Source organism: Papaver somniferum, chromosome 8 (assembly GCF_003573695.1).
Source record: "Papaver somniferum cultivar HN1 chromosome 8, ASM357369v1, whole genome shotgun sequence".
NCBI classification, from domain to species: Eukaryota; Viridiplantae; Streptophyta; class Magnoliopsida; order Ranunculales; family Papaveraceae; genus Papaver; species Papaver somniferum.
The window spans coordinates 97,630,927-97,651,236 of record NC_039365.1 but is presented as its reverse complement, the minus strand read 5'-3'; the positions used below and the strand labels follow the sequence as shown (position 1 = coordinate 97,651,236).

Sequence of the window (20,310 nt, the reverse complement as noted above, 5' to 3'; positions counted from 1 at the left end):
GATATAATTGCGTGAAAACTTGAAGAGTCATATACTCAGTACATATCGATATTTACTACGGTTTCACTTAGTACGTACAAATAAGTACTATAATATTATATTAAATATACAGTTGACCACCTAGTTTTTCCTGACAAACTTTAGGTTGAAAAACTAATTTTTGCAACAATTACGTACTGAAATTTATTGAAAGAAAATAACAGCACCCAACTTTCCACGGTACATACAAATATGTTCTGGCAATTGACACTGTCATAAACCACCAAGTTTCTTTTAGTACAGTCAAATATGTATTGCATCATTTACAATTGAAAATCCAAATAAATTAGGTTCATATTGATATGTACTGCATTAACGAATCACTTTTCCCTAAGTACATATCAATATGTATCGTAGGATTCAATCATAAACTAGAGTTTTATCTAGTACATATTGATATGTATTGGATCAACGAATCACTTTTTCTTTCAATATGCATTGTTGGATCATGCACAATAAAAAGGAACAAAAGCGAAGTAAACATTTGTGATGGGTATTCAAGCATAAATTAGGGCATTACCCTGTACATATTAAAATGTGTTGTAGAAAAACATAATGTATGTTATTTTTGTGGATGCATATCAATAAATCAATTTTTTTCTTCAATACATATCAATATGTATTACTGGATCAAAAATAAACTATTAGTATTTTTACCTTTACATGTTGCATCACTGAATGGAAATACTTTTTCCTACGATACATATCAATATGTATCGTAGAATTATGCAAAACAAAAAAGTTCATACAAAATAAAAATCTTTTTCTTATTCATTGGATTTATTAAACGGCTTTTCAAATATGTTATCAGCATCACCACAACCCCAATCTCATATACAGTAATTAATCTCAATTTCTTCAGATTATGGATGCAAATTGAATTACGAAACAACTAAGAAATGAAAAAATCAATCTGTAACATGATTAGTTGATTATTTATTTTATTTTTGCTAAATCACATTTTTAATTAATTGAAGAACTCAAATGTTACACAAACTGACAGAATAGAAACAAAAATTTAAAGTACATGAATTGAATGCCTAAATACTACCAAATAAGTATAACTGCAGAATCTGTAGTAAGGTCTTCCTGGCATTTCAATAATCTTCAAAAACTAAGGTCTTCATGTGTCAACTATTCTTTCTCCTGCAGCAAAGGTCTTCCTGGCATTTCAATAATCTTCAAACACCGAGGTCTTCATGTGTCAACTTCCTGGCATTTCAATAATTTTTGCTAAAATTTGTTTCTATGGAAATGTGTACAAGATATCCTGCCTACTAAAAGTAATCTTTTTAGTTTCGTCTCTAACCAGAGTACTACTTGTGTTATGTGTGATGATAACTGTCAAGAGTCTGCTGAATATATTATTCTAACTGCAAGTTTGCTAAAGATGTGTGGTCTGCTACTTCTTATGCACACTTAGTCCAGCAGAATGTCGGTTCAACCATTAGGTTAAGGATTGGATGCACAAATGGCTAGTGAGTTCTAACCCGTGTGATGAAATTTGTGTTATCTTCACCATTGCCTGGTACCTTTGGAAAGAAAGATGCTGCAAAAAAATTCAAGATAAAAATGTAAACCATCTTATCACAGCTAGATGGGCTATGAGGCTTTGTAATGAGACTATGTATGCTCGAAACAGTAATAATACCATTATTCAGTACATGTACATGTACCCGCAGAGAGCCCATACAATCTAGATTTGCCTGACCAATGCATTCTTACATACTGTGATGCCTTATTTGACATGAATACTCACCAGTTTGGTATTGGAATTGTCTGCTATGACTTAGCAGGTAACTTCAAAGGCTGCAGAACAGTGAATGGGATAACTGGAAGTGTAGAAGAAGCTGAAAGTATGGCCATCTATGAAGCACTGCAATAGACCAGTAACAAAGAATTTAATTACACTTTCATAAGAAGTGATTCTAGATTAGCTACCTCTTATTCAAACAAAGCAGATTTCTGGGTTGCAAGTTGGATTTTGGATGATTGCTCTGTTTTGGCAAGCCATCTTGTTATTTTTTAAATTTGAATACATTAGTAGAGATTTCAATTCTAAAGCTGACAAAGATGCTAAGTATAGCAGAAAGATGAATGTAACTGGCACTTGGTAAGTTGATCAACCTCACTTCCTAACCCAATCTGTGTAACATTTCCGTTGAGTAATGATATCTCTATTTTCTTAGCAAAAAAAAAAGCAAGCTAAGGCAGTACCTTTCTTGGCTAGTAGATCAGCAGAGAAATTGATTTCTCTGTAACAGTGTTGAAATTTAACATCATCAAACAGTTGAATAACATTTTGCCATCTAATTCTTAAGTACCATGGTACTTTGTTCTTTTCAAAGGGACTAACTACTGATTTGTAATCAGACCTTATGATAACCTTTTTAACCATCAATACCACTGCCCATTCTAGTGCACAAAGAATTACATAAATTTCTGCAATGGAGTTAGTGGCAATCCCCACTCCACCTGATAATGTACCAATTACCTGAGAAATGTTATCTCTAGCAACCACCCCGAATCCTGCATTTCCAGGATTTCCAAATGAAACACCATCACAATAAAATAATATGTACCCATCTGCAGGAGGAATTCAAAAACATTCTTTGATGCAGTTAAATTTTATGTACCTGGTCCCCAGTTTGAAGAAAGATATTATTTGGGTATCATAGTTTTGTCCCCATTTATTCCCATTTATTCTGCTACCTCCTTCATGCACCATCTGATGAATCTTTCTTTTGAAATTGTTCATATTAATCTTCCCATCTTCAAATAAGACGTCATTTCTTTGAAACCAAATATATCTCATTATGGCACTAGCTGCTGTAATTCATATCTCCTTAACCAATGAATTTTTATTTTTTGTTGCTTGAAAAACATCATGAAAGGATAATGGCCTGGAAAATCCAAATATTGAACATAACCAAGTCCAAATCTGCACAATGAATTCACACTGCCATAAATAATGGTCCATACTGTCTTATTATGCAACACACACAGAGCATCTGCAAGGCATTTCATAACCATGTTTCCCCATTGTTTCATCATCTACATAAACACCTTGTTATAGCTTCCAAATATTGCATGCTATACTGGGATGTAAAAATGGTTGCCAAATGAAGGATGGCCATGATAGTTTTTGTTCTTTGAATCTCATTTTTTCCACTGCCATTGCTGTAGAAAATTGACCATTGGCACTGCCACTCCGTACCATGCAATCATTTTCTCCTCCACAAGTAATTTACTAATGATTAAGATGAATTGCAGTTCAGGAGGAATATTCCAGGCTTTACCGTTTAGCAACTCCTTTACTTTCATCTGCATATTATTCCTCACAAATTCAGTGTAACCAATTTCATGTATTAAAGGAGAAAGTAGTATAGATAATATGGTTACTGAGACACATAACCGTGATATCTTTAGCGCCACCATTAGCACCATGCCAAAATCTACTCCTTGTTTCATATGTCGCCGCCTCCATCGAAAACTTCATTTAAATAACGGTGAATAATTTCACCCCTTCTCTTTCTCCATGATTTTTTTCTCCAAATCTATATTCAGTTTCTCTCTCTAGCTTCTCCTTCTCATGGGCCACCACCGAAAATGCTAAAATCAAATACATCCTCTAACGTCGCGGCCATCACCATCACAGACTTTACCTCAAACTAATTGATCTCTCTAACGCCATTAACGCAGGCTCTTCTCTCCTTTTTCGTTTTTGGTTTTTTCTTTATGTTTTGAGATCAGACGTACAATGGTAAGTGTTCAGTCGTCATTTTCATGTTTTAAATATTTTTTGGACCTCCCATTAAATGCTTTTTCCCGTTGGACCTTAGGTTAACTAGTAGATGGGATTTTGGACGATCCAACAAATTTCCCGTTCTTAAATGTGATAATTGTGATTATTAATAGGTGAAAACTAGAATTTTCACCAATTGAACCATATTATTAGGGCTAAAAACTAAAGGTTTCACTGAAAAACAAAATTTTCACCAAATCTAATTGCGTTTGAAAACTGGATGTTTTACCTAACAACGCCTTGTGAAAATTGGAGTCTTCTTCCAGTTTTCTTAAAACTCATGGGTGATAATTGGGTTTGTTAGGTCGGTTGCAACAAAAAAAAATCACAAAATTGGTTTAAAAGACCAAAATCGACAATTTCTGGGTGAAAAGGACATTTAGATTTTGATACTGTTTAAATTGACAAAAATGTAAAAATATCCAGGATGTAAACAGTTTCATCCTACCCATTTTCAAATACTTTTTTTATTTTTAATTTACATAAGATGCATCCAGTTTCATCCTTGTTATTTTTTAAGTTTAAGTCAAGATGAATTCAGTTTCATCCTTGCTATTTTTTTGGTGTCCAATCACTCATATTAATTTTTACTCGTCCATTTGAACCATGTTCTAAAAATATTTGGACAAACAGCCCATTTTTCGTAAAAAATTTATGGGATAAATAAAAAGGTAAAATGAGTTGTTTAAGCGATTTTTTTAGCTTAGCAATAAATAAACGTCACTTGGGGAGATATCTTAGGAGAGAATTATTCTAGGGAAGTCAAAGGAATTATTTATGGAGTTCTTTTAGGAATTGTTATTTGTTACAACTGTTTTGTTTGTTTTTTGTATTAAAACATAAAAAAATTAATTCTTTTTGAAAAAGGTTGTTTGTGTAATTAACTCCTAAGAAAAACAAATGAGTAAAAATCTAGTAAATATCGATAGTACTTAGTGAAAACTTAGTAGATATCACAGTACATATAAACATGTACTGGGTCCAAGAGCATAGCTCAGTGGTATCCCATCAAATCCAGTAATGAGGAAGTCTGAGGTTCAATCCCCGCCGTAGTAAAGGTTTGTAGTAGATTAGTTCTATAGTGGGTTTAGTGGTGTTGGGTCTGGCAGTGGGGCCAGTCCAACTGGCTGGGTTCGGGTAGGGGATTGGGTCCGGCTTTCGCGTATCAAAAAAAAATACACATGTACTAAGAAAAACAAATTATGTACTCAATTGACAAAACAAAAGATATACTCTACATCATATACAATTATAAATGAATCATGACAAGATGACCAGGCACATTCTGTATTTTTTTTTGAAAAATGAACAACTGAAGCTGATTTTAATCTTGTATCCATATCCTGCTTCACTTGATAAACATTTTAAGAGCACAATTAGTAATCACTCAATAAAACTTAAAAGTAAGCATCTAAAGTAACAAAAAGAATGTAGTATTAACTGATACACGTTCAAATAATAAACCCAATGTCCCTATAAAGCTGACCTTTCAGACCCATGATTGATAATTGACTGAAATAAATTGGTTGAATCAAGTCTCCACATATTCCAAAAGTCGATTAATTAAAATAAGCATAAGAAGTAAAAGTAGTAAACGCTCAAAGAGACATACACGGAAAAAAAAAACGCATGTGAATATGTGCAGATAAGAAAATGGCATATAAATGTTCAAGATTAAAATATAATCAAGCACCTGTGGTCATTTGCTGATACTTCAACAGACACAAAATAATATGCAATTCATAATTCCTTTTATCATAATAAATTGGTTTCTTTCAACTAACTTAGAAGTTCACTGTATTACAATACATCATAATATCCACTCAAATCATATATGTACTACCAAAACTCAAACCCAAATCAGAAACTAGTTTGAATCTTAATTAGTTGAGACGAACCATTATTCTAAGATTAATTTGACAAGGGTGTTTCTCTATATACCCTCAAAAATACTAACGGTACCCCTTTATCTGCGTATCCTCTCAACTAATCTTCCTACCCATCAAAATTATCCAAGTTTTATACCCCTGATAGATCACCGATATCAATTGTTTCACAACTATTTTGAGAAACAGATATAATAGGCTTTCGTTTTTCTATCTTCTAATCAGTGCACTAGGGTTCTTGGAGACAGATTCATTCTCATCAACCACACAAGATCAAACTTTATTAGAACCACATCAAAATCTTAAACCATATTTCAAAACCTCCCTTTATTTCATTTAACAATACCCATCATCATTAAAACCTTTTTTTATTGATTAAAGCCCAGAAAGAGACAATTTTTTGGATTGTAATCAATGTTTCTTTTGTTCGTATTTTTCTGTAGAACCGAAGAAGTATGGTCGTCCATTTGTTATTGGTATGATGTCTCCTTAACATCACATCTTAGACATGAATGGTGCTAGCTAGCATTTAGAATGGTTGATTTACTCGTAAGTTTTAGATGATGATGAAAAAGTAATTTCTAAATAGGCAGCTACAACTCTCATGATAAGCTTGTTACTGCCCACAAATTCTCTCCACCCCGCGGAATCAAAGAATTCTTCCTTGTTCCATAAAATGGATACTCAACTGGCCATTCTTACAATTTTCTTGACCATAAATCAGCCAAGGATGAAAACAAAGGTCAGAAAATCAGTCATGATTTTTGTATAAAATCTTTTTCTTTTTCTGGAAAAAAATATTTTGTAAAAATTCGCATTTAAATTTTGAATTATTTTACCTGACGTCAGTAGGGGCGGACCTGAAAGAATTAGGGGGCGACATAATAAGACAAAATAGGTTGAAAATACTTATATGTCCATTCATAATCGGTACTAGTTTTTTTTTGATCTACCGATTGTGACTATGTTCTTCTCTTATTAGAGAAATCCAAAATTCCATTGGTTTTGAAAAATTTGAACTTGGGGCTACTACCATCATCGGTAGATAAATAACATCACAATAGATAATAAACATCATGAAACTACCGATTGTGCAAATATAGAAATTCAAAATTCCATTGGTTTTTGAAAAATTTAGGGCAACTACCACAATAGGTAGATAAATGAACATCACGAAACTAAACGATTGTACAATCGGTAGATAATGAACATCACAAGACTACCGGTTGTGCAAATAGAGAAATTAAAAATTTCATTGGTTTTTGAAAATTTCGAATAGATAAATAAACATCACGAGACTACCGATTGTACAATCGATAGATAATGAACATCACAAGACTACCGATTGTGCAAATAGAGAAATTCAAAATTCCATTGGTTTTTGAAAATTTCAAATTTGGGACAACTACCACAATCGGTAGATAAATGAACATCACGAGATTACGATTGTACAATCGGTAGATAATAAACATCAGAAGACTACCGGTTGTGCAAATAGAGAAATTCAAAATTCCATTGGTTTTTGAAAATTTCGAATTAGGGACAACTACCACAATCGGTAGATAAATGAACATCATCAGACTACCGATTGTACAATCGGCAGATAATAAACATCACTAAACTACCTATTGTGTAAATAGAGAAATTCAAAATTCCATTGGTTTTTGAAAAAATCGAATTTCGGGCTGCTACCACAATCGGTGGGTAAATGAACATCACCAGACTACCGATTGTACAATCGGTAGATAATAAACATCACCAAACTACCAATTGTGCAAATAGAGCAATTCAAAATTCCATTAGTCTTTGAAAAATTTGAATTTGGAGCTGCTACCATAATCGGTAGAAAATTAACATCACGAAATAACTATTTTAACTACCGATTATAATTTTCGTAACACAAACCAACATACATCAATATAAACTACCGATTGTAGTATTGTCTACCGATTATGGAGGGCATTTTAGACATTTCAAAAAAAAATTGAGATAAGGGGTGGCTTTATTTTAGTTTTGGGTGATCCTATTTTGTTTTATTAGTCACCCCTAATTCTCTCCGGGTCGGCCCTAATGACGCCAGGTTATTTTAACCGTTTTATCTGTAAAGTTATAAAAGGAGTATCAATATAAAAAAATTCAAATAATTTAAGAATTTTCGTGTGTAGCTAAATAATACTATCTCCGTCCCACTATTAATTGACCTATTTTAAAACTGATTTGTTTGATAAACTAGGTCAATTAATAGTAGGACGGAAACTAACATAACTAGTTTATAGGGTATGGTTAGTATTTTCATGAGTATATATAAAGGAACGCCCTTTGAAAAAAAAAAGAGAACAAAGAACAAGATGTACAGAAAAAGTAACGAGTAAAGATGAAGGAAAGATGGTTACAACTTATCTCTTATTTGTATTAGACGTAAATTAACCTCTGTTAGTAATTGTTCTTAGAACTTCACCCTCATGCCACCATTAATGGAGTTTATAATGTAGGAAAAAAATTGAAAAAACATAACTTTTATTAGATAACAATTAAGATCATCTCAAAAATTTTGTTAACAATCATTAGGATGCTTCTATTAAAAATAATTATCAGATCTATGTATCTACATATAAATCAAAAGAAAACCAAATCTAGGTCAAAAATCATAAATTATTTACTTTTGAAAAATTATAAATACATATAAGACGGCATGTTGTTTACGAATCTAAAATCAATTGTAAGATCAGAAACGCACATAGAGATCGATCACATACCTTAAAAACTCCATGGCTGAAGCTCTCTTCGACACAAAAATTCAAAAATAGTGAAATGAATTTGGTTTAGGCTATTATAAATACAGAGGGGTAACTTTGAAATTTATTATGAAGTCTCACATGTCTGGTGGACGTATGCTTAATTTTGTTTAGTCCAAAATCATGAAAATAGATTAGCGATTAAACAAATTGTATGGGTGGACCACCATTAATCGGGTACTCAAAACTGGATTAACCATTAATTCCTATTTTAAGAATGGGAAATTTGTTGGATCGTCCAAAAGTCCATCTCCTAGTTAACCTAAGGTCTAGTAGGAAAAAATCATTTAATGGGATATCCAAAAAATATTTAAAACATGAAAATGATGACCGAATACCTTCCCATTATAAGTGTGATCTCAAATCATTAAAAAAAAAGAAAAAAAAAAACAACGAAAAAGGAGAGAAGAGCCTGCGTTAATGGCGTTAGAGAGATTAATTAGTTTGAGGTAAAGTCTGTGATGGTGATGGCGGCACATTAGAGACGTATTTGATTTTAGCATTTTCGGTGATGGCGCATGAGAATGAGAAGTTAGAGAGAGAAACTGAAAATAGATCCAGAGAAAAAAATCATGGAGAAAGAGAAGAGGTGAAATTGTTCACCGTTATTTCAATGAAGTTTCCGATGGCGACGGCGACATATGAAACAAGAAGTAGATTTTGGCGTGGTGGTAATGCGGCGAAATATAAAACAAGGAGTAGATTTTGGCGTGGTGGTAATAGTGACGCTGAAGATACCACAGTTGTGTGCCTCGGTGACTATAGTATCTATACTTTCTTTCTAACATATCCATTTTTTATTTATTTAGGATTAATCAATCATTACCATGTTACAGATTGATTTTCTCGTTTTTTAGTTGTTTCATAATTCAATTTGCATCCATAATCTGAAGAAATTGAGGGAATTAACTAGTAGTTCCTACTTGCGATTTTCACTAGACACAATCAATTCTTAAATGTGATAATTGCAATTATCACCGGTTACACCATATTATTAGGGCTAAAAACTAAAAGTTTCACCAAAAACCAAAATTGCCACCTAATCTAATTGCGTGTGGAAACGGGATGTTCTAGCCAACAACGCCTTGTAAAAACTGGATTTTTTTTTTTCAGTTTTCTTAAAACTCATGGTGATAATTGAGTTTGTTTGGTTGGTTGCAATAAATTTTCTTTTATGAGACAAACAAATAAATGAGATAAATAAAAAGGTAAAATGAGTTACTTAAGCAGTTTTTTTGGGTCGAGATCGTCTGTGCCACTGCTTGTGTGTGCCCTATGTGCCATACCAATAGAAACACGCCACATCATTCCTCTCATTAACCATGACTAACTAAATAGATTTTCTATATATACAACACTAATCGATTAGGAAAGATAATTAATTAGTTAAAGAAGATATTACAAATCCAAGAGAAAATACCGTGTTTCTATTGGTGTGGCACATAGGGCACACCCAAGCAGTGGCACAGACGATCTGGACCCGGAATAGCTTAGAAATAAATAAACGTCATTTAGGGAAATATCTTAAGAGGAAATTATTTTAGGGAAGTCAAAGGAATTATTTATGAAGTTTTTTTAGGAATTGAAATTTGTTGCAACTGTTTTGTTTATTTTTTTATTTATTAATTACTGATTAAAATTGTGAAATAATAAAATTAAATTAAATTGTGAAATAATAATTTATTCATTAAATTATTACTCATTAGACAGGAAATTAGTCGAAAGCCGAGCAACAAGCTGGGCTCCATCCCCTTTTTGTACTACAACACTTAGCCTATGAAAAAGAAAATCTCCAACTCGCACATTAGCATCATGGCTGGCCATGTAGTTGCGAAAACGTTTAATGAACTCAGTCGTTGCATCCCCAAACTCACCAAGAGTAGTAAAAGCCAAAGCACCAAAATCATAGCCTTGCAAAGTGCACTTTTCCAAATATTTGGTATTCTTACGAGTCACGGCCTCCTTAATAGCTTGACCCAGCTCAAAAATACGGCTACCATTCCCAGCAAAGGGAGAAATAACTGTCACATCCAAGCAAACATCCCGCCCATTATCCCAATTGAGCACAAGAATATCAGCTGGCCCCAAAGAAGTACCATTGTTCGCAAGAAGCCCCAAATCCACCTCTTTTCGCGCCGACACACCCGCTCTGTAACACATATCAACAATCACATCACGCACCAAGTCATGCTGAAACTTCAGACCTACCTCGTTTGTACAATGCACAACATGGTCACCAAACACATCCATCTCTCTATTGCAGAAGGGGCACTTACTATCCAACTCAAACAAAGGAATGCCAAGCCTATAGCATAAAACCGCGCTAAACTTCCTTGCGCCAATTTGTTGATTTAAACCAACAATAGGAATAGCCATCAGGAAATCTAGAGCATGCTTCACTTGGTTACTCCTCCATAACATTAAATCGCGTTCAGACAACTCGAAACTGGAAGTCAGGTCCTTCTTTATTTTTTGTATTAAAACATAACAAAATTAATTCTTTTAGAAAAAGGTTGTTTGTATAATTAACTCCTATTTATAAATAAACATGGGTTCTTTATATATAGAATTTTAATGGTGAGTTTAAACAAAAAAAAAATGGGCTACAAAAAAGCTCCCCTCGAAAAAAGAACCATGCATATATACATGAACAACTAAAAACTAGTTCTCCGCATACATAATTTGGACGGACGAAGGGAGTCTAGAACTATGCAATATACACGAACAACTAAAAACTAGTTTTCCGTCTATATAACTTAGACGAAGCGAGTATGTAAAATTAATGATTTTTATATTGTTTATTAATAGGACCAATCTAAGAGTCTAAGACCAATACTTAGTATCAAAAAACTTGAAAAGATTGCAATAGTGCTTTCTCATCCAATTTCTTCTTTTTTGAAATAGTTAGGCATCCAATTTTTCACGATTAGAGAAAGATAAACTAAAACAAAGCTGCATTGTTTCTCGGCCGCTCCATCTTTTTTCATGTTTACCAATTTTTTACGGTGTTGCGAGATAAATATACTCGGCGAACATGCATGCATTGATGCATTTATGTTGAAAGAAATACATAAGAAGACTAATCAAAGTGCTTTACCATTTACCTACTGGCTACTGATTATGCTCTTGGAACATGTATATGCATTTTAAAGTTGAAATTACTACAATTAGAATTGCTGAGCAAATCTCCTTTGGCAGTGAGCTTACTCCATGATGATAAAAAAGAGTAAGCTGACTGACAAAGGAGTATTTGCCCTGTAATTCACTTGTAGCTTGATGATGACCATGGGAAACATAACCTCGAAAACCTTGTATTTATACTCTTATAGATTTCAAATTCTTTGGTATATCTGATGGCATGGTATCTTGTAAGTTATTCCTAAGTTTTATTCCTCCCAGAGTGACCAACGCAATGCCATTCTCTAGTGAGTTCATGAGTGGACGACTTAGAGCACATTCGCACAAATGTAGAGATTAGTAGAAGTGTCGAACAAATACGTGTTTATTTTCAGTTGACATGTTTCACTCCGTTGATGAAAGGAACAGCTCTTTGTTGTACCTACTCAAGTGATTTTTTTCTCTCCTATACTTACAATCTAGACTGTAAACTTTTCCTTTATCTTTTCTCCTTTTTTGAAATTGTCCATAGAACACTGTGGTCCTCCTACATACGAGCTCAAAAAGAAGAAGTTCGAGATGAAAAAAAGGATTCATATGCTCACAAAGGAAGGGCCATTCAGAAGAGCCGTTTGGCCCTGCTTTATAACAGAAAATCACATAGATTTGATACCAACTTTTACAAAGAAGTACTGAAACTTTTCAGAAGAAAAAGACTTGAACCACAAGAATGGAACATCCTAGGGAATGTTCTATAGTAGTATTCTTTGTTGTTTTTGGATTGTGAGGGTCTGTAGCACCCTGTCATCCATTTTCTCTATTATTCTTATCTTTCATCCTTTGTTCTTGTTTCCATGTACACTCTAACAAAACTATTAGTAGATTCCTTTATGCGGAAAACCGGAGTATTATCAAGTTAAGTATGTAGATACTCGTTTGGCACTTCAGGACATGCAGTTTCCATGCATTAAAGTAAGTAGTCTACAGACATGCAATATTAGAGATGCAAATGGTATTTAAACAAAAAATTTGGACATAGACAAAAAGCAGTTGAAGTATAACTTCTGTTGAAAGTTGAATAGACAAGAGCTCTGTTAAGGCACAGAAAAGAAATACTGAAGATGTGGATAAAAAGTTATGCTAGCTACTTGAAGTGGTTAAAGTAAGAATTCACATGGCATATCCAAATGCAAAAGGCCAACTCTTGAAGAATTTTGCTTAGCATATGCCACTTCTTTGGTTCATGGCATATCCGAATTAGAAATGTGAATCATGCCGGTATAAATAGAATGGTTTTGCATTTATGTGATTACTCGAACACGATAAAACAAGATGGAGTTTGGTGGCAAAAGTGTATGGGTAGAGAAAGAAAAGATAAGAATAACAGTGCAGTTCTCCTCTGGCAGAGAAGTGACGAGCCGGGGAACTGGTGTTTGTTCCTTGCTTGTTTTCTTTCTGCCAAAGGAGAATTGCCCTGCCATTCACCCATACAATCAATCATTTCACAGGGTTGTTTACTTCACCAAGAAGAACAAAAACACAGGGTTGTTTACTTCACCAAGAAGAACAAAAACGGAAGAAGGATGAAAAACAGCTTGGTGATAAGTGTATGGGTAGAGAAAGAACAGAGAGGAATGACAGTGCAGTTCTCCTCTGGCAGAGAAGTGACGAGCCCGGCAAGGCAACTGTTGTTTGTTGCTTGCTTGTTTCTTTCTGCCAAAGGAGAATTGCCCCGCCATTCACCCATACAAAAAGTACAGCAAAAAAATTCCGAAAACAATACAAAAAAAATTCCGTTGCCGGGACTTGAACCCGGGTCTCTCGGGTGAGAGCCGAGTATCCTGACCACCTAGACTACAACGGATTGGCCTTGTTACGCTATATATTTTCCATTCCTTTTTCAACTTTTGTTTCCCAAAAATAACACATGCGACATTTCTACTCTACAGTTACGGGTCCTTCAGACAGAGAGGGTTCCAAATCTGGTGATCCATTTGCATCAGTTACAAAAGCAATGGGTAAAACAGTTTCATAATTCCACTGATTAGTAAGGGTTACGGCAACCGAGTCTACATAATACACAACCAATAACACGGCAAACAAATACAACTTTGCAATTAAGTCTACATGACAGACCATTATGTCCTCTCCATTCAATGTGTTGGAACCTCCTCACCACGTTCTCGAGAAACAGAAGCTGATAGGACCCCAAGATCATGATTCAAAAATGTTAATGCCGACTCACACTCTGCAATAATTCTTGTGATGGAAGTGGAAGATGGTTCATTCTTCGTTCCTTCAGATGACCCGACAGCAACTGCAGCATGTGAATCTCGAAGATTCCTCAGGTTCCAAAGGAACTGTATAATCAATCAAAACCATCTTCAATTCTTACACAGATTTTGTTTATTTAATCGGAATACAAAACATCAAATCTTTGAAACAGGAGTAACACATTTCTCGAAGACAAGGAACCAAAGCACAGTGTACTTCATGTACACTTCAGAACTTTGACATTCCAATCCAGTTAATAATTGATTTTACTGTTGTATTTTGTGATTAATATTATTCACCCAATATCCGTAACAGAAGGTTTAATGATCTGATTGTCCATTCAGAAAAAAGTGTCAATTATAATACCAACAGAATCTGAGGAATAATTCACCTAGTTATTATATTTATATCAGCAAATAAGAAATGCTCCTTTATCCAGCATTCCTGAGTTGAAGACTAATTATATATTACTCCTTTAATAGCAGAAAAAGAAAAAGAAAAAAGGAAATCTTTTGGCACTAACTAAACATACCTTTAATAGCATTTTATAAGCTTCCAGCAAGCGATTGGCAGCTGGCCCAAATCCATGCAACTGAGGTACTTCCATCATGTGTGTCCATGGACGAATTTCCTACAAAGGCAGAAGAGTATCAATATTAATACACTAAGCAAACCTAGACGAATTTTTCAGTTTTTTGCTAGTAAACCACTGCTGTAGAATGAACCTAAGACCTAGAATAGTTAAAACTTATCCTGAATTAGTACACAATAACTCAGAGAAAAACTGGACTCTTATGCACCAAAAGAATTGTATTGAATTAGAAGGGAATATAAACATGATCCCCAGATTCAATGCAATGACTGCACAAGTAGTCTTCCATATTTTAACATCAATTATATCTTATACTGATACAAGGGAACTTAACATAAGGAAGAGCATGCTAGTACCTTGCTGTAAATCAAATTGAAAGATTTTGCCGTTTCCAGAAAAGACTCCAGTTGTCCCCGCAACTGTGTTTCCGTTTCTGCATGCTCCTCATCTGGGTTGTATGCATACTGAAGAGGAAAACCATTCATGAACCAAAATAGGATGAAAAGTGAAAACAAATATTCACCAGATGGATAGACACACTAAGCAACTAGGGTAACATGCCAAAGCATCTATGCTGTAAGACAGACACGAACATAGAGACTTAAGGATTTGAAAAACATTAATCAATATAAGTGCTTTAATTAGATAAACGAAACAATATGATAGTTTCTATGAAGCTTTGAGTGAAAAATAAAAAACACAAACAAATGGGAAACGAAGATAAGGAAGAAACAGCTATCTATTTGCTTTTAAAGTCAAGAATCCTAAAGACTAAACTAACCTTTGACGCCAAATCATCAACCATCTGTTGTAGACTCAACAGCTTCTTTGAATGCTCCGACAGCTTTAACTCCAGTTCAGAAATATCAGGCCTGGAAAACGAACTTTGATTAAATACCAGGTAGTTAACTAGTTATTACTTCTTTAAATCAGGGAAAAGTTAAAGCAGTTAATGCATTTTAAGCAAAACATCCCCTACCAGCAGAGTTAAAAAAATCTGCCAAAAACTTTGTTGATCAATAGGATTTTTTTAAACAGTTATAGGACGGGAGAGAGAAAAAAAAAGTGAGAAGTGTAATCCTAATTATGACAAAGAACATTTCCCCCCACCTCTTAGTAATCCTTAAAAATGAAAAGGAAATACAAGATGCTAAAGGGGAATACAGGCATAGCGGAAAGCATATGAGTAATATCTATGGCTGAAGTAGTTCAATAAAGAGTCTGGCGGCTAAAGTGTCAGACATGGCTTTAATATGGAAAATAGAACGCAAATGTCAATATTATTGAGTTTTGCATTTAATTATAGTTTCACAAAAAATACCCAACTCTAATTGACAGATGTGGAGATGTAAGACAGTGTCTTTAGTTAAGCATGATAGCCCTAGATTATCAATAGGGATGCATATGCAACTCAAAGATGCAGTACCTGTGCGACCACCATGCTATAGAAAAGAGTCCACACAACTGGATTCTTTGATTCCAGAAACAATAGAAGAAATAATAACTAAACCTAAGTGACATCTATAACAGCAGTGTATTGCCATATTTTTTTAATCTACCATTAAAGTGGCAGGCACGGGAGCCAACTACATGGCTAACCACTAACGAGTCCAGGCCACAGATCCTGTACGCCTTAGCAGGATCTGTAGCCTAGGACTCGTTAATGGTTAGCCATGTAGTTGGTTCCCGTGCCTGCCACTTTGATGGTAGATTAAAATCGAAAAACCAGAAATGTGAAGGAAAAAAAACACGAAGTCTTCTCCGGATAGCTTAGAACTATATACCAGAAATGTGAAGGAAAAAAAATCGAAAAACCAGAAATGTGAAGGAAAAAAAACACGAAGTCTTCTCCAGATAGCTTAGAACTATATACCATATCATGTAGAGTCCTTCTGTGACAAGGTCATCCTCGTGACAGCTATTGTAAGGGGTCACTTTATAGCCCTTCGATATGAGTCATATGACATCTTAGTATGCGAAAATCTCGAGACAAAAATTATACCGTATATCAGAAATGTTTTTATTATTTTCTCTTATCTTTTTAGTTTATATATCCCCGCATTTGATTTTATTTGCTACTTAATCCCTCTAATTAACCAAACTCATATTCTTGGAACCGCGAGAACAACAGAGCTCCCTGTAAACTCGTTCAAAGTCTCCCTTAAGCAGATAAAACAAGGAAAAGCCAATTACAAATGAACCCGAAATCTAAGTGGTTGTTTATGAGTAAGATGAACAAATTTAGGTTCCTATCAAGATTGATTAAAATTGATGGAGAAAAGGGAAAGGAAGATTGGTGTACATGGGTATATTAAGTACCAAAAATGAAGATTACTGCGTCAGCTTTCATACATTGAAAACAATCCAACCTAAATATGATTAGTGTGGTTAGTTCAAGATCAGTTATGAACTAAGTGGAACAGTTATGTACATTAGTCTCTCTATAGTTCAAAATGAATTAAGTTGGCCTATCATACATTGAAAAAACAATTCAACCAAAATCAGTACTCTCCCTCTACCTGACTTTAGATAAAAAAATTATAAAATTGAGTTATACGGGAAGTCCAAAAGCAATGCCTAACTATATATTCATTAAGACCCTGATGATATCAGTTTACCGATACCATCAGGGGAAAAGGAGTGGGTTGTGTCGAGGCTGGCAAGCTGGTGTAAAATCTGCCATATCTACATGAGATGAAACCCATAGATAACCGTTTGGGGCGATACCCTCCTGCGATGGGTCTTGCTGAAAAGAGCTAGGCATGCCGACCTCTTGGTCTATCTTGGCTTCCATCTCTAGCCTACCCCAACTTGCTTGGGACAAAAAGGCTCTATTTTCAGTTCGGTATCAGTTTACCAAAAGGATAAGCATGGATGTCTAACATCTAAAGAGTAAACAAACACAATGTACCCTTGATATACGTTTTTTCTTTTCATGTGATTAATCACTTCGAAGCCATGACAATCAAAGTTGATCAAACCTTCTTCCACATTTCAAAACCAAAAAACCCACGGCTGGTTCCAGGTTTTTAGGAAGAAAGAAAAGGTAAAATAAGAACTTTTCACTGACCAAAAATTAAATCTCTGATTTGTTAGAGGGACTAAGGAGCAAATTAATAAAATATAGATATGTAATAAAACAAGAAAGATAATAAAAATATTTTCATTATCTAATTTTTGTCTTGAGATGTGTACATATCTAAGATGTCATATCCAAGGCTATAAGGTGAGCCCTTACAGTAACTATCACGAGGGTTACCTCGTAACAGCAGACACTATCATGTATCGCGATCCTAAATCCTAACTTCATACATATACGCCTGACACAGGACAATAGATACAACGACTGTGAAAAACTGCTGATCACGCACTATAGCCACCCAAGATATGGTATAGAGGTACGAATTGCAAAAAACACATGGGATACTATTGAATGAAGGTGCATACTGAATATCATATCTACGAGGTCTAGGTGCATTGATTTCGAAGTAGCTTTTCTAATGAAACATTCAATTTATGCACCGATAATAGTGCATCTAGAATCCGAGTGACTAATTGTGTATCTTGATTAAGAAAAAAAAAGACAACCTCACCTGTTAATTTGCAACTGTGGATCTTTATACTCCTCGCAGTCTGACATTCTACTATCAGACATGTAATTACAATGGAGATAAAGGCAAAGGACTTACAGCGGAAATATGGATTGAATCTGCACATCAGCAGGGAACAATTTGCACTCTTCGGAGAAAATTTGAGCTTGCTTCTCGGCAATGGCATCTACTAGCTGTATGTCCCTAGCCACTTGCTCATCGATACTGTGGGAAGATAATAACAAAAACTCAGCTCAAAATATGTTTAAATTCTTGAAAACTCATAACAACACCCCAGGTAAATTCCCTTTCTTTCAATAAACTAACATAAACGATTAAGCAAGAAACAAAATGTTATATAACAAAACTACCTCACCTCCAATCGGGGTTATCAGCATAACAGCTGGCCTCAACAAGATCCACAATCACACCAAGCATTTCAGCACGATCTTCATAGCTACCTCTTCCCTGATTATTGGTAATATTAGCACTTCAGAAATTCGAAGAATCATAAATCAAATTAACCTTCTCACATGAACGTAATCTACAAAATTAAGAATATGTTCCCTGCTGAGAATGAGAACTTCAAATAACATGTCAACTTCAAATCCTGGAAGCAACATTTTTTTAAAGATTTCGAACTAGAGCAAATTTCCAGATAATGAGGATAACAATCTACGCTCTTTCTTGTATGCAAGTGCATTCAATTTAACCCTTCACATTGGGATTACATTACACTAAGAATTCAGCTTATCTGAAGCAAATCTAACAAAACCGGAAAGTCAAAAGGTGTATCGTGGTAATTATGAAAACCGAACCAACTATAAGATACATTGACATCAGAGGTGTGAATATTGGCAGAATCATAATGCTACTGACATTCTAGTTGTTTGAGTGAGATGAACCTGCAACACATACAACACATCACTCGTTGGTGTCTGATTATGAGAATACTATATGGATATATCACTGCTCTATGTGGGTCGTGTCAATTTGATGTTCAGCTTGCAGTTATTCTCATAAAATAAAAGAGATCTTCTCTTAAACAAATTCTATATCAACATCAAATACTATGGCAAATCTATATCAATATCAAATACTGTGGCAAGTCCATCATATACCAGGAACTCAGCTAATTTGTAGCAAATTTAAGAAATTGGACTGTCAACAATAAGTGGGACTCGAAAATAACTCACTTGGATAGCTTCTGTATCAATTGTAGTTGTGATCCCCAAAAACTTTGCAATCTCTGCCAAATCTAAAAGAATATTAAGCCATCATCAAAATAAAGTACTTACAACGACGGAATTACACTAAATATAACATGTGCAGAACTGTTATTTGGATAAGAAATCTCACATTGAATCCGAGCAGTCTCTTCGTCGCGGTCCATACCATCACCTAAAGCACTTTGTTGTGAAAATGGTGATTTATCACCCAAGAGTCTAAAGAAAAGCCATTCAAGAAGTGCATATCTCTCCATGCCAGCAAATAGTAGAGACTGAGAAGGAGCATTAGCTCTAGGGTAATTTAATAACCCTAATTTCCTTTGTATTTCTTCCATTTGCTTTGCTGCCATTCTTTACCATAAAACAATCAAAACCTAAAACGCAAATTGCTCTCCCACTTTGCTACCAAATCTTCTTCGATGATACAAGTTCTAAATTAACGATCGAAATGCACGAGAGAGAGGAGATGGGGTTTGAAATTTTGAATTTTTTGATTAATTTTGAAAGTGGTTAGATATTTATCAGTCAGATTCTCCACTTCAGTATGTGTAGATGCCTAAAAAAAGTTTAACATTTAGGTATGTTGCGCTTAATAGCTATGGCTATGGCTATGGCAAATAACAACCTACCGATTTCCTTGCTAATTTAGTGACTCTGACTAGATGGGCTTTACAATCAGAAACATTTATCCAAACCGATCCACAATTTGACGGTCGGACACCCAGTTCACCTATGAATAAGTTGGACAATTTGCCTGGATTGGATACGGATGCGGTATGTAAAATTCCTTGGATATATACCCATCAACATGAGTAGTAAGTACAACAAACTACTCAAGATGTTTCTCACTAATTAACTAGTAATATATCGATAGTAATGATCGTTCCCGCAAAAAGCTGTGTGATTGAGTTGTTATTCGGATTAACAAAACTATAGTGAAAAATAATTATAACGGAGAATGGGTTTGATTAAATAATAAATAT

The 20,310-nt window shown here is 34.5% G+C and overlaps 2 protein-coding genes and 1 non-coding gene across 3 annotated transcripts; all 3 read right to left on the bottom strand.

Moving 5' to 3' along the window:
- Nucleotides 1-1,821: 1,821 nt before the first annotated feature.
- On the bottom strand, nucleotides 1,822-2,854 carry LOC113305821. The gene is made up of 3 exons (XM_026554819.1): nucleotides 2,752-2,854; nucleotides 2,257-2,625; nucleotides 1,822-1,889 (listed from the first exon to the last, which is right to left on the bottom strand). The coding sequence occupies exons 1-3, from the start codon at nucleotides 2,852-2,854 to the stop codon at nucleotides 1,822-1,824; spliced, it is 540 nt and encodes a 179-aa protein (XP_026410604.1).
- A 10,579-nt stretch (nucleotides 2,855-13,433) lies between these two features.
- Nucleotides 13,434-13,506, bottom strand: TRNAE-CUC. The gene has a single exon. It is a non-coding gene; the product is annotated as a tRNA-Glu (tRNA).
- Nucleotides 13,507-13,649: 143 nt separating this feature from the next.
- Nucleotides 13,650-19,927, bottom strand: LOC113302213 (AUGMIN subunit 7-like). The gene is made up of 8 exons (XM_026551085.1): nucleotides 19,458-19,927; nucleotides 19,295-19,356; nucleotides 18,475-18,566; nucleotides 18,198-18,323; nucleotides 15,290-15,380; nucleotides 14,865-14,972; nucleotides 14,449-14,547; nucleotides 13,650-14,002 (listed from the first exon to the last, which is right to left on the bottom strand). The coding sequence occupies exons 1-8, from the start codon at nucleotides 19,675-19,677 to the stop codon at nucleotides 13,796-13,798; spliced, it is 1,005 nt and encodes a 334-aa protein (XP_026406870.1). The 5' UTR covers nucleotides 19,678-19,927; the 3' UTR covers nucleotides 13,650-13,795.
- Nucleotides 19,928-20,310: the final 383 nt, after the last annotated feature.